At 49.2% G+C, this 13,612-nt stretch overlaps 1 protein-coding gene across 2 annotated transcripts in view; it reads left to right on the top strand.

The window, feature by feature from the left end:
* Positions 1-13,612, top strand: part of NXPE3 (neurexophilin and PC-esterase domain family member 3) — an 88,075-nt gene that overhangs the window by 14,067 nt on the left and 60,396 nt on the right. For both annotated transcript variants that reach the window (XM_033940832.1, XM_033940831.1), the window contains exon 2: positions 77-295. In XM_033940832.1, the coding sequence (XP_033796723.1) occupies positions 203-295 (93 nt within the window). In that variant the 5' untranslated portion in view covers positions 77-202. The remainder of the gene's footprint in view (positions 1-76; positions 296-13,612) is intronic.

Raw genomic sequence — 13,612 nt, 5'->3', positions numbered from 1 at the left:
TACACATTGAGAACTGAGTTGGTTAAATAGTGATTATATGTTACATAAACTTGTGTTACTGTCTTTATGTGTACAGAGAAAAGAATGATGATGGCCAAACTCTCTGAAATTTTGTTCCACCTTGAGAAGCAATTACATTGGTATTTTTCATAGTGATGAACAGCCTACCAGCTGATGTGGATGATAAAGTGATGAATGGATAATGTGGCCCAATCTCTGCACTTACCTGTTTTGCTTTTTAATGCTGGTATTGCTGGCTGCTGTTTTGTTAGTCCATAACATTCATCAGATAGAGGTGAGTCTCTTGCATCAGTTGTGTTTTTTAAAGCATGCAGGGTTCTGTTCTGTGGCTTCCTATGATACTGCATGGAATGGTTTGTTTGGAAGCAGCTAATTCAACTGTATAACTGGTTAGTTATGGGATTAAATTCTTCAGGTTTCCTTTTTCAGATTTAGTTTTGGTGTTTCAGAACCACTGTAAATATATTTACTCCCTCTTTTACTAAGGTGCGCTAGCCGAATATAATGGACGTGCTAAATTGGCTAGCGCGCCTTAGTGTGCCAAAAGTTTATTTATTATACTTATTAATGCTTGAAGTGATTAGGACTTAACAGCATCTTTCATCCAAACATGGAATTTTAATTGCGGCTTGCATGTAAAGTGCATTGTTTTGGAATAAATGACCTGGTATCCTTGATATTTCACACAGCATACTATGGTGAAATTTGATGATTCTAAAGAATCAAGTAGATCCTTTGCAGGATGTGATACAGTTAATTGAACTAGGACTGCACATCAATTAAAAAATTTTAATAGCATAAAGTGTCCCACTCACATTTCCACCTGTACAGTGTAAAATATATAAAGCAAATGTAAATTCTCAAAACTCACAAATCAGTTACTAAACTGAAAATAAAATCATTTTACTTACCTTTGTTGAGAGATTTTATTTTTCTAAACATGTTGTTCCTTATCTCTGGTTCTGCTCCTTTGTCTGTGATCTGAACTCTGTTTCAGGGCATCCTCTGAACTCACTATTTCTTTTCTTTCCTCCTCTCTTTGTCACTTTTTGCCTATATACATTTTTCACATTCAACTTTCCTTCCTTTTTTTTTCTTCCTCCTTTTATCTGACTAGTTTTCTCATATCTATCTGGTTCATATCTCTTCCCTTCCTCTTTATTCATGGGAACTGTCTTCTCCCCTCCATGGGCACCATCCTTTCTCTTCCCCTCCCCTCCATGGCCATCATCTATAGTGTCCCTCCAGACTGGCACAGACAAATGGGTTTATGTTCCTCTACCAGCAGGTGGAGACTCAGAACAAATTACTTCAGTGATAAGTATAAGTGGACTGTGCAGTCCCCTTAAAGCCAGTCTCTTCTTAGTCTCCAGCAAGCGGAGGTGGTAATTCTGTGCAGTCCCTGTGTTGGCCTGGTAAAAAAAGAAAAGACTTAGGATTATGTCCATTCTAATTTTAATCTTTGACTGGACTGAGTCAGGGGCCTGCCATGGGTCTACTTTAGCCTTAAGGATGCTACACTTGGGTGGCCAAGTTCATCCCCTCATTCCCCCAACTCCCCAATTCCTTAGAGGTGCCTCAGCTGCTTGCTGTCTGCCTTAGTTCTTTGACAGCAGCTTAGAGAGCCTGTGGGGTCTGCCCTTGGTTTTTTCTTTGGCAAAGAATAAAATTAAAGGATGCATGTGTGGCTGCTGTTTCAGCCCTTGTTACAAAAAAAATAAAAGCTGTATAGTTTTTCCTTCAGGCCTTCTGAGCTGGTTCTCCCTAGCAGTTGTGCTTTTATTTTGCTTCTGAGATGAGCATTGAGCCGCTCCCGTGGTGTTCAGCCTGCTCCTGTCGAGAAGTGGAGGTGTCAAGCTTTTACAAGTTTTATGCAATGCAAAAAGTGGTTCGGCAATTAGAATCCACGGTGACTCTTGTGTGGGATTCCTTTACCGCCATGGCCGCTGGAAGTACCTGGGATTTCCTTTTTGCCGCAGCTGATAGAAATCAGGGGGATTCCCTTGCCACCAAGGCTACTACAAACCTAGAGGATTCCTTTTCCACCGAGATTGCAGGTGGCTGCAGGGATTTCTCTAATGACACGGTAGTCCATTTTTTCCTTTTTGGTGAGTACAGTTGCCATTTTGGCAATGACTTCTAGCACTTCAGATTTGAATCAGGATCCTTGCCTGGCGCAAACTGCAGCTCAAATCCAAACTTCTCTTCCAGCAGTAAATCCCTCTGAGGTTTTCCCCAGATTTTGTTTTGACTATGTACAAAACCTTTTGCATGCAGGCTGCAGGTATTGCTCCTAGTTCAGGGAGACTGTAAGTGACCCCCCTCCACCGCACTTGCTTCCCAGACTCCACCTCTCAAGTAACAGTATTTGTCCTGGGAGGAGGACGGTGGGATGGAAGATGACGTTGAGTTTGGAGAGGACCAGGAGTACTCTGGGGATATCCCTCTGGGCCTGGGAAAGTTAGGAATGCCTGAAAGTTGGATGGCAGAGAGGGGGAGATTCCTTGGTGATCTATATTTTTCACAGGGAGAAGCTCCAAGGGTTCATTGACCAGGTGGCTCATTTCTTTATTTTGACGTTATTATTTTTATCCCAGGACAAGCAGGCAGGTATTCTCACTAATGGGTGACATGATCCAACGGAGCCCTGATGCGGATGCCTCACAAGCATTTTTGCTTGAAGAAACTCGAAGTTTCGAGTCGCTTGCACCGCGCATTCGCGAGTGCCTTCCCACCCAGACCAGGGCGCGTCTCCTCAGTTCTTACTTTTCCGCGGAGCCAAGAAGTCCGTCTTCAACTCTCTGCGTGAAGATTTTTCACTTGTGCCTTCTAAAGTCCGCTTTTTGGGGTTATTTTTCTCTTAATCGCTGATTTTCGTCGTTCTTTCTTGTTTTTTTTAAAAAAACCTCACATTTCTTCCATCCGTCCGACCGGGCAGGCCACGTGGCCGCAGCCCCGCGGCTTCGATCTTGCGGCGGAGCTTTTCCGGCCTATGTCCCGGCCTATTACCGGTTTTAAAAAGTGTGCCAAGTGCCAACGCGCGATTTCGCTAATGGACCCTCATCGACGCTGTGTTCGGTGTCTCGGGCCTGAACATCTTCCGAAATCGTGCCTGCCTTGCTCCACACTCACCGCACGTGCTTTCAAGCGCCGTTGCATCTTGTGGGAATTGCTGATCATGGAGTCCTCGACGGAACAGTCTTCATCGAAGGGCCTCTCACCTTCTATTTCTTCCGCCGTTCCCCAGCCTTCCACCTCTGCGGCGCCGAGTCTCATCAAGCCTGCATCGTTCGTGCCGGCCCGACTCCAGCGCCTGCTGCGATGCCTTCCTCGGTCTCTTCAGGTCAGGTAGCACAGCAGCCCATCCCACCGGTAGTGCTAAAAGTGCCCAAAGCTTCTAAGCCCAAGCACTCACACACTACCCCCAAAGAACGCGAGGCCCGAGCAGGGGTCCCATTGCTGATGTGGATCCATCCTTGCCAGCTTCGTTCCAGACCTTGCTAGAGAAAGCAATTCATTGAGCTCTTCACCACAATAGGGCCAAAGCTTCTCTCCCAAATCCAGCCTGGGCACGCGGAGGCCTCCCGCATGGTCGAGCTGCCTCCAGTGCCTCAGCGATACAAACACTCTCTACAGGGAGCAGAGTCTCTGCGAGTGTCTGGTCTGGCATCGGTGCATGCATCGCAAGGAGCAGAGTCTTTGCCCATGCCTCCATTGGAACCAATTCACTCGATGCAAGGAGTAGAGTCTTTGCGAGTGCCTCCATTGGAACTTATTCACTCGATACAAGGAGTAGAGTCTTTGCGAGTGCTTCCGTTGGAGCCGATCCACCCGATGCAGGGGCTTGAGCCTCTGCGGGTGCCTCAGGGCGATCCAACCCTGCTTCGATCAACGACCTCCAGCCCCATCCACTATCTGGGGGCCTCAGCAAAGACACACTCGCCTCGTCCTTCGAGGCCGACGTCCAGACACGACTCGCATCATCGGTCGAGGCATTCATCGAGACACTTGTCCAGACATGCCTCGCCTCGCCTCATCGAAAACAGCTGTTTCTGCAGTATTCCACACCAGCTACTTCTCCGCCTCCGTTACCAGAGCTTGAGGACTCACTGGGATCTGACTCACGATCACGATCCCCATCCTCATTGGATCCTGAGGCCTCAACGTCCTCGATCCCTTCTCGAGGCCTTGCTCTGGCTGACCAGCTATCGTTTTCCTCATTCCTTCGGCAGATGGCTGCTGATATGGACATCCAACTGGACACAGGTTCCAAATTTTCAAAAGAGTATCTGGAGACGATGCATCTCCCTCAACCACCTGCTGAATCCCTCAAGCTTCCTCTACACAAGCTACTGGATCAGACCTTTGTGCGGTGCCTCGAAACACCTTACTCCATCCCCGCTGTGTCGGGCAAATTGGATGCCAGGTACCGCACAGTACATCACAAAGGGTTCGACGGTTCCCAACTCTCCCACCAATCCCTCTTGGTGGAGTCCTCCCTGAAGCGGTCTCACCCCTCCCAGGTCTACGCCACCGTTCCACCTGGCAGGAAGGGCAAGACTATGGACCGGTTCGGCAGGAGAATTTACCAGAACTCCATGATGGCCTCCAGAGTTCTGAATTACAACTTCAACTTCATCACATATTTCAAATTTTTCCTGTCTGTCCTCCAGAAGTTCATGCCCTATCTGGACCCTGGAGCACAATTTGAGTACCAGGAGGTTCTGGCTTCACTATCCCAGCTCCGCTTGCAGATGATGCAGTCCTCCTACGATGCCTTTGAGTTCTTGGCTCGGGCTATGGCATGTTCGGTGGCCATGCGCCGACTGGTGTGGCTCAGAACCATCGACATGGACCCCAATCTTCAGGACAGGCTTGCCAATGTCCCATGTGCTGGTACCGACCTCTTCGATGAGTCCATTGAGGCGGTGACCAAGAAGCTCTCGGGCCATAAGTCTTTCCAGTCCATCCTCCGTCCGAAGCCCAAGCCTGATCCTCCTCGTCCATCATGCCCACTGTTGATCTACCAGCGGCGTTACACATCTAAACAGGCTCCGCCCATCCGTCAGCCTGTTAAGAGGCAGCACCCTCAAAAGCAACAACAGAAGCCACAATCGTCTGCTATCTCTAACGCTCCTCAGCCCTTTTGATTGTCACAAAGAGGGCATAACTTCTGTCGTTCTGCCGTTCTCAATTTTACCATCGATTGGAGGTCGTCTCCATCACTTTTACCATCGATGGACGACGATTACTTCCGACCTCTGGGTCCTCTCCATCGTCAAGGAGGGATACTCCCTGCAATTCCATCAAGTTCCTCCGGAACATCCTCCAAGAGAGTATCCTTCCAACTTGACCCAGACCACCCTTCTTCTTCGGGAAGCTCAGGCCCTATTACAGCTGGGGACGGTCGAGCCAGTCCCTTTGGCCCAACAAAACAAGGGTTTTTACTCCCGGTACTTCCTTGTTCCGAAGAAGACGGGCGATCTGCGCCCCATTTTGGATCTCAGGGCCCTCAACAAGTTTCCGGTCAAAGAAAAGTTTTGCATGTTGACCCTTGCATCCCTGTATCCCCTCCTCGAGCAGAACGACTGGTTATGCTCTCTGGATCTCAAGGAGGCCTACACTCACATTCCCATTCATCCGGCCTCGCGTCAATACCTCAGATTCAGGGTTGGACATCTTCATCTTCAATACCGAGTGCTTCCCTTCGTCCTGGGCTCGTCACCCAGAGTCTTCACCAAGTGCCTGGTAGTGATGGCCGCAGCGCTCAGGAACCACGGCCTCCAGGTGTTCCCCTACCTGGACGACTGGCTCATCAAGGATTCCACGGCTCAGGGAGTCGTCCTCGCGACCCAGAAGACGATTTGGTTACTGCAACATCTGGAGTTCGAGATAAACTTCCCGAAATCCCATCTACAACCTTCCCAGACTCTTCCCTTCATCGGAGCTGTTCTGGATACTACCCAACTCGGAGCGTTCCTCCTTCCCCAACGTCTGTAAGCTCTCCTCCATCTTTGCCACTTGGTGTCCTCTCACCCGTCCATCTTGGCGAGACACATGATGGTTCTCCTGGGCCACATGGCCTCTACAGTTCATGTGACTCCTTTTGCCAGACTTCACCTCAGGATTCCCCAGTGGACCCTGGCATCTCAGTGGACGCAGATATCTGACCCTCTGTCCCGACACATCCAGGTCACTCCTGCTCTGCAACAGTCTCTTCGCTGGTGGATGCTATCCTCCAATCTATCCAGAAGTTTGCTGTTTCAAACGCCCCCCCATCAGAAAGTCCTCACGACCGACTCGTCCACTTATGCTTGGGGGGCTCATCTGGACGGTCTCCGCACTCAGGGTTATTGGACCAACATGGACCGCCAGTGCCACATCAATCTCCTGGAATTCAGGGCAATTTTCAATGCTCTCAACGCTTTCCAGCACCTTCTTCAAGACAACGTGGTCCTCATTCGCACGGACAACCAAGTCGCCATATATTATGTCAACAAGCAGGGGGGCACGAGATCGGCCTCCCTCTGTCAGGAAGCTCTGAAAGTTTGGGATTGGGCAATTCGCCACAACACCTTTCTCAAAGCTGTCTACATTCAGGGGGCGGACAATGCCTTGGCGGACAACTTGAGTCGTCTGCTGCAACCTCACGAGTGGACCCTCCACTCAACGCCCCTCCATCACATCTTCTCTCAGTGGGGAACACCTCAGATCGAACTCCTTGCAGCCCCCCACAACTTCAAACTGCCTCAGTTCTGCTCTAGGATCTACACTCCTCACTACCTCGAGGCAGATGCTTTTTTTCTGGACTGGACGAATCTTTCTATATGCGTTTCCTCCATTTCCTCTCATTCAGAAGACTCTAGTCAAACTCAAGTCAGACCATGCCACCATAATTCTGATTGCTCCACGGTGGCCCAGACAACTTTGGTACTCCCTTCTACTTCAACTCAGCAGCAGAGAGCCCTTCCTTCTATCAGTGTTTCCATCGCTGCTTACACAGCATCAGGGATCTCTACTTCATCCCAACCTGCAGTCTCTACACCTGACAGCTTGGTTCCTCTCAACGTAACCCCTCTCCAGTTTTCTCAACCTGTAAGAGATGTCCTAGAAGCTTTAAGGAAGCCTGCTACAAGTCAATGCTACCACCAAAAGTGGACTAGATTTTCTGCTTGGTGTTCTTCTCATCATCATGAGCCACAACACTCCTCCTTGTCTTCAGTTTTGGATTATCTTTTGCACCTTTCTCATTCTGGCCTCAAGTCTACATCGATACGAGTCCATCTTAGTGCAATTGCTGCTTTCCATCAGCCTCTTCAAGGGAAACCTCTCTCTGCTCATCCGGAGGTTTCCAGATTCATGAAAGGACTTTTCCATGTCAATCCTCCCCTCAAACCGCCTCCAGTGGTTTGGGATCTCAATGTTGTTCTTTCTCAGCTTATGAAACCTCCATTTGAACCTCTTAACAAGGCTCATCTGAAGTATCTCACTTGGAAAGTGGTATTTCTCTTTGGCCTCACTTCTGCTCGTCGAGTTAGTGAGCTTCAAGCATTGGTTGCGGATCCACCTTTCACAGTGTTCCATCATGACAAGGTGGTCCTTCGCACTCATCCAAAATTCCTCCCCAAAGTGGTCTTCGAATTTCATCTGAATCAATCCATTGTTCTTCCTGTGTTTTTCCCAAAGCTTCATTCTCATCCTGGAGAATCAGCTCTTCATACTCCTGGCTATAAACGTGCTTTGGCTTTCTACCTGGAATGCACCAAGCCACACAGAACTGCTCCTCAACTTTTCATCTCCTTTGATCCGAACAAGTTGGGACGTCCCATCTCTAAGCGTACCATCTCCAACTGGATGGCAGCTTGTATCTCCTTCTGCTATGCCCAGGCGGGATTACCCCTTCACAGTAAAGTCACAGCCCATAAGGTCAGAGCAATGGCAGCTTCTGTAGCCTTCCTCAGATCGACACCGATTGAGGAGATTTGTAAGGCTGCCACTTGGTCCTCGGTTCATACCTTCACTTTTCATTATTGTCTGGATACTTTCTCCAGACGGGATGGACAGTTTGGCCAAACAGTATTACAAAATTTATTCTCCTAAGTTGCCAACTCTCCCACCATCCCGTTGTGTTTAGCTTGGAGATCACCCATTAGTGAGAATACCTGCCTACTTGTCCTGGGATAAAGCAATGTTACTTACCGTAACAGTTGTTATCCAGGGACAGCAGGCAGCTATTCTCACGTCCCACCCACCTCCCCTTGGTTGGCTTCTCTGCTAGCTATCTGAACTGAGGAGACGCGCCCTGGTCTGGGCGGAAAGGCACTCGCGCATGCGCGGTGCGGGCGTCTCGAAACTTCAAGTTTCTTCAAGCAAAAATGCTTGTGAGGCGTCTGCATCAGGGCTCCGTTGGATCACGTCACCCATTAGTGAGAATAGCTGCCTGTTGTCCCTGGATAACAACTGTTACGGTTTAATTTTTGTTCATTTTTTCGTTGAGTTTTTGATTTACAAACATTTCCTCAGTTGGGCCTTGCGCCCGTTTAGCCTTTGGGCACTGAACATCAAGTAATCTCTTAGCCTCTTGCTACCATTGCGTTTTTTGATTTTGCCGTGGAGATTTTCCCTCTGATGTCGAGACATTCCAGTGGGTTCAAGAAATGCTCTTCTCAACAGCCTATCTTGTTCACTGATCCACACAACTGGTGTATTCAGTATCGTGGGCTGGAGCATCGAGTGGACTCTCAAACCCACTGTTTTATGCTGAAAAAATGCTCTCAGGCTTGACACCTCCAGCAAGAGAAATGTTTTGGAGCTGCTATGGCCTCGGAGGATAAATCGGTGCCAGCGGATTCTATTAAAATGGTTTTATCCCCTAAAATCACTTACATTCTTTCCATGTTACCCTTTCTGCTTCCTACTAAGACATATACAAAGATTGAATCTCTGTTAACAGATTTTTTTATGGAATTACAAAGTCCCTTGCATTGCTTTAAAGAAACTAAAGTGCTCCAAACATAATGCTGGAGTGAATTTTCCCAGTAAGTATGACTATCATATTGCTTTTTTAGGAAGACAAGGTTTTAAACTAGGTAAGTTGGGGGAGGGGACCTACTCATATACTGGTGTGGAAAGGAACTATCCTGATGGAACGAGTCGACACTCTGTTTCCAAGGTAAGGACCCAATTTGCAAACAGTTTTCTAGGGGCCACACAGACTCAGTCAGGAATAGCCTTACAGGGGCACAGCAAACACAAAGTGTGGAGGGCCATGTATGTTAATGCACACAGTTTAGGCAATAAAATTCTAGAACTGGAAACTGAAATAAGAGATGCCAACCTGGACGTGGTGGCAATATCCGAGACTTGGTTCACGGACGCACATGGGTGGGATATGGCTATACCGGGGTACAATCTACTTCGTCAGGACAGAGAGGGCAGGTTAGGTGGAGGGGTAGCACTATACATTAAAGAGGACATCAAAACCACCAGGATCACTGATGTCAAGTATACTGGGGAGTCCCTCTGGGTAAACCTGGCAAGAGGTGGCAAAAAATGCCTGTATCTTGGTGTGGTATACAGACCTCCAAGACAACCGGAAGACATGGACGCAGAATTAATTGAAGACATAGAGAATATAACTCTACGGGGCGACACTGTACTGATAGGGGACTTCAACATGCCTGATGCAGACTGGAACACATTTTCAGCAACAACCAGCAGCAGCAGGAGGCTTTTGACCTCCATAAAAGGAGTACATCTCAGACAGATGGTAATGGAGCCCACTAGGGCCCAGGCGATCCTAGACCTGGTACTCACCAACGGGGAAAGCGTCTCAGAAGTCTCGGTAGGAGATACGCTAGCCTCCAGCGACCATAACATGGTATGGTTCAACCTTGGGAAAGGATCCCCTAAATCAATTACAAAAACAAAGGTGCTCAAATTCCGGGGCACCGACTTCGCACGCATGGGAGATTTCGTTCATCAGACGCTGCAGGACCAAGCAGAGACCGGCAATTGGAAACTATGTGGTCGTACCTGAAATCATCCATACACAAAGCAACTAATCGCTACATAAAATCAGTAGATAAACGGCAAAGAAACAACAAACCCCAATGGTTCACTGAAGAGATCTCGCACCTCATTAAAGAGAAGAAAAAAGCATTTCTTTCCTACAAACGTACGCAGAGAAGAGAAACTAAAAAAGAATATAAGACCAGATCTGCAGCGGTCAAAACAGCGGTTAGGGAGGCCAAACTTCGAGTGGAAGAAACTCTGGCAAAAAACATTAAAAAATGGGACAAATCCTTCTTTAGGTATATCAGTGATAGGAAAAGGAACACAGACGGTATAGTATGCCTTAGACAACCGGACGGAAACTACGCGGTGGCGGATTCAGAAAAAGCAGAACTACTAAATGAATATTTCTGCTCAGTCTTTACCTGCGAAGCACCGGGACACGGACCACAGTTGAAGGTAAAACAAGATGTGGATGACCCGTTTCAGAATTTTGAGTTCACACCTTGGGACGTCTACAACGAACTGGCAAGGTTAAAGGTAAACAAGGCAATGGGACCGGAAAATTTACACCCAAGAGTGCTCAGAGAATTGAGAGATGTTCTGGCGGAACCGATGGCAGTGCTCTTCAATCTCTCACTAAGTACGGGGAAAGTTCAGTTGGACTGGAAAACAGCCAACGTCGTTCTTCTACATAAAAAGGGTTGTAAGGCTGAGGCTGTGAACTATAGACCGGTAAGCTTCACCTCAATAGTGTGTAAACTCATGGAAACACTAATTAAGTATACATTAGATACGATCCTGAATGTGGGAAATCTCCGGGATCCCAGTCAACATGGATTCACCAAGGGTAGGTCATGCCAGTCCAATCTTATCAGCTTCTTTGACTGGGTAACAAGAAGACTGGACTCAGGAGAGTCCTTGGACGTCGTGTACCTGGACTTCAGCAAAGCGTTTGACAGCGTCCCACACCGCAGGCTGCTGAACAAGATGAAATCGATGGGATTAGGAGAGAATCTAACTGCATGGGTTAAAGATTGGCTTAGTGGCAGACTTCAGAGGGTGGTGGTTAACGGTACCCTCTCTAAAATGTCGGAGGTGACTAGCGGAGTGCCACAGGGTTCAGTCCTGGGCCCACTCCTCTTCAACATATTCATTGGGGATCTGACTCAAGGGCTTCAAGGCAAGGTAACCTTATTCGCTGATGACGCCAAACTATGCAATATAGTAAATGGCTATAATCTACAGGATGCTATGGAGCAAGACCTGCATACTTTAGAAAGTTGGTCCTCGATCTGGCAGCTGGGCTTCAACGCCAAGAAATGTAAGGTCATGCATCTCGGTAACGGAAATCCTTGCAGAATTTACACCCTGAATGGAGAAACTTTAACCAGGACTACGGCAGAACGAGACTTAGGAGTAATCATCAGTGCTGACATGAAAGCAGCCACTCAAGTGGAGAAGGCTTCATCTAAGGCACGGCAGATGATGGGTTGTATCAAGAGAAGCTTCGTCAACAGGAAACCTGAAGTCATGATGCCATTGTACAGAGCCATGGTGAGACCTCATCTGGAATACTGTGTGCAATTTTGGAGGCCACATTACCGTAAAGATGTGCTCAGAATTGAATCGGTTCAGCGGATGGCCACCAGGATGGTCTCGGGGCTAATGGGTCTCCCGTACGAAGAAAGACTGAGCAAATTGCAGCTCTACACTCTCGAGGAGCGTAGGGAGAGGGGAGACATGATTGAGACTTTTAAGTACATCACGGGACGGGTCGAGGTGGAAGATGATATCTTTCTTCTGATGGGACCCTCGACCACAAGAGCTCATCTGCTCAAACTCAGGGGAGGGAAGTTTCGTGGAGACGCCAGGAAGTACTTCTTCACGGAGAGAGTGATTGAGCATTGGAACAAGCTTCCAGTGTAGGTGATCGAGGCAAGCAGCATCTCAGACTTCAAGAATAAATGGGATACCTATGTGGGATCCCTACGAGGGTCATGCCAAGGGATAGGGTCACTAGGGTATAGACTTGAAAGAGCGGGTCAGTAGAGTGGCAGTATAATTACAATTATACTTAAGGGGGTCATTAGACTTAATAGGGAGGGTCAATAGTGTGGGCAGACTTGATGGGCTGTAGCCCTTATCTGCCGTCATCTTTCTATGTTTCTACCGTATTTTCTCACATAAAACGCGCGTGCTATACGTAGTTTTTATAAACCGCGCATACCCTTGCGCGTTATACGCGTGAGCGCGTTGTACAAAATTTTTTTTTACATAGTTCCCCCCCCCCGACGTCCGATTCACCCCCCCCCTTGCAGGACCACTCGCACGCACCCGCACCCCGAAGGACCGCACGCACTCCCACCCGCAACCCCACCCTGAATGACCGCTCGCACCCCCACAGCCTCCCGATCCCCCCCCCATCATGTAGAAGCTCCTACCGGTGTCCTGCTGCTTCCTCTTGGCGGTCCCGGCCCTTCTGTGAGCCCTGCGCCTGCGCTGCTTCTTCCGGCGGTTCGCCCTTTCTCTAACGTCAAGCCCTCTTGCCCCGCCGACTCCCCGACACGATCGGGGCAAGAGGGAGCTCAAGCCCTCTTGCTCCAGCCAACCGCGGCACCCCCGACACGATCGGGGCAAGAGGGAGCGCAAGCCCTCTTGCCCCCCCCCCGGCACGATTGGGGCAAAAGGGAGCCCAAGCCCTCTTGCCCCGCCGACTCCCCAACTACCCGACAATATCGGGCCAGGAGGGAGCCCAAACCCTCCTGGCCACGGCGACCCCCTACCTCCACCCCGCACTACATTACGGGCAGGAGGGATCCCAGGCCCTCCTGCCCTCGATGCAAACCCCCCTCCCCCCAATGCCCGCCCCCCCAAGAACCCCCGACCGCCCCCCCAGCCGACCCGCGACCCCCCTGCCGACCCCCCCGACACCCCCACCCCCCTTCCCCGTACCTTTGTGTAGTTGGCCGGACAGACGGGAGCCAAACCCGCCTGTCCGGCAGGCAGCCAACGACAGAATGAGGCCGGATTGGCTCATCCGTCCCAAAGCTCCACCTACTGGTGGGGCATAAGGCGCCTGGGCCAATCAGAATAGGCCCGGGAGCCTTAGGTCCCTCCTGGGGGCGGGGCCTTGGGCTCACGGTCAGGCTTTCAGGGTGGGGACAGGACTTCAAGGGGGAGAGGAGAGTCGGGGCGGGCGAAAGGAGAGTCGGGGTGGCTAGAGGAGAGTCGGGGCGGGCGAAAGGAGAGTCGGGCGGCGACGGGAGAGTCGGGCAGCATGCGCAGTATACGGGTGTGCCTGGTATATAAAAATTTCTGTACATAAATTTGTGTTTTCCGCGCGCTATACCCTTGTGCGCGTTTTACACAGGTGCGCGTTATCTACATGAAAATACGGTAAATGGTTGATAGCTAATACTCAACATATAATTCCCACTTGGTTAAAACTGGAAAGTAAGTTATGTAATAAAGACTTTTTGAAATTTTCATCTTTTATATTAAATAATTTCACACGAGAAAATCCGGTTTTGAAATCCACAACTTTGGCTATACAAGATCTAGATGCATTAGCACC

The sequence above is a fragment of the Geotrypetes seraphini genome, chromosome 4 (assembly GCF_902459505.1).
Source record: "Geotrypetes seraphini chromosome 4, aGeoSer1.1, whole genome shotgun sequence".
Lineage (NCBI taxonomy): Eukaryota > Metazoa > Chordata > Amphibia > Gymnophiona > Dermophiidae > Geotrypetes > Geotrypetes seraphini.
This window is presented reverse-complemented; position numbering and strand designations above follow the sequence as displayed.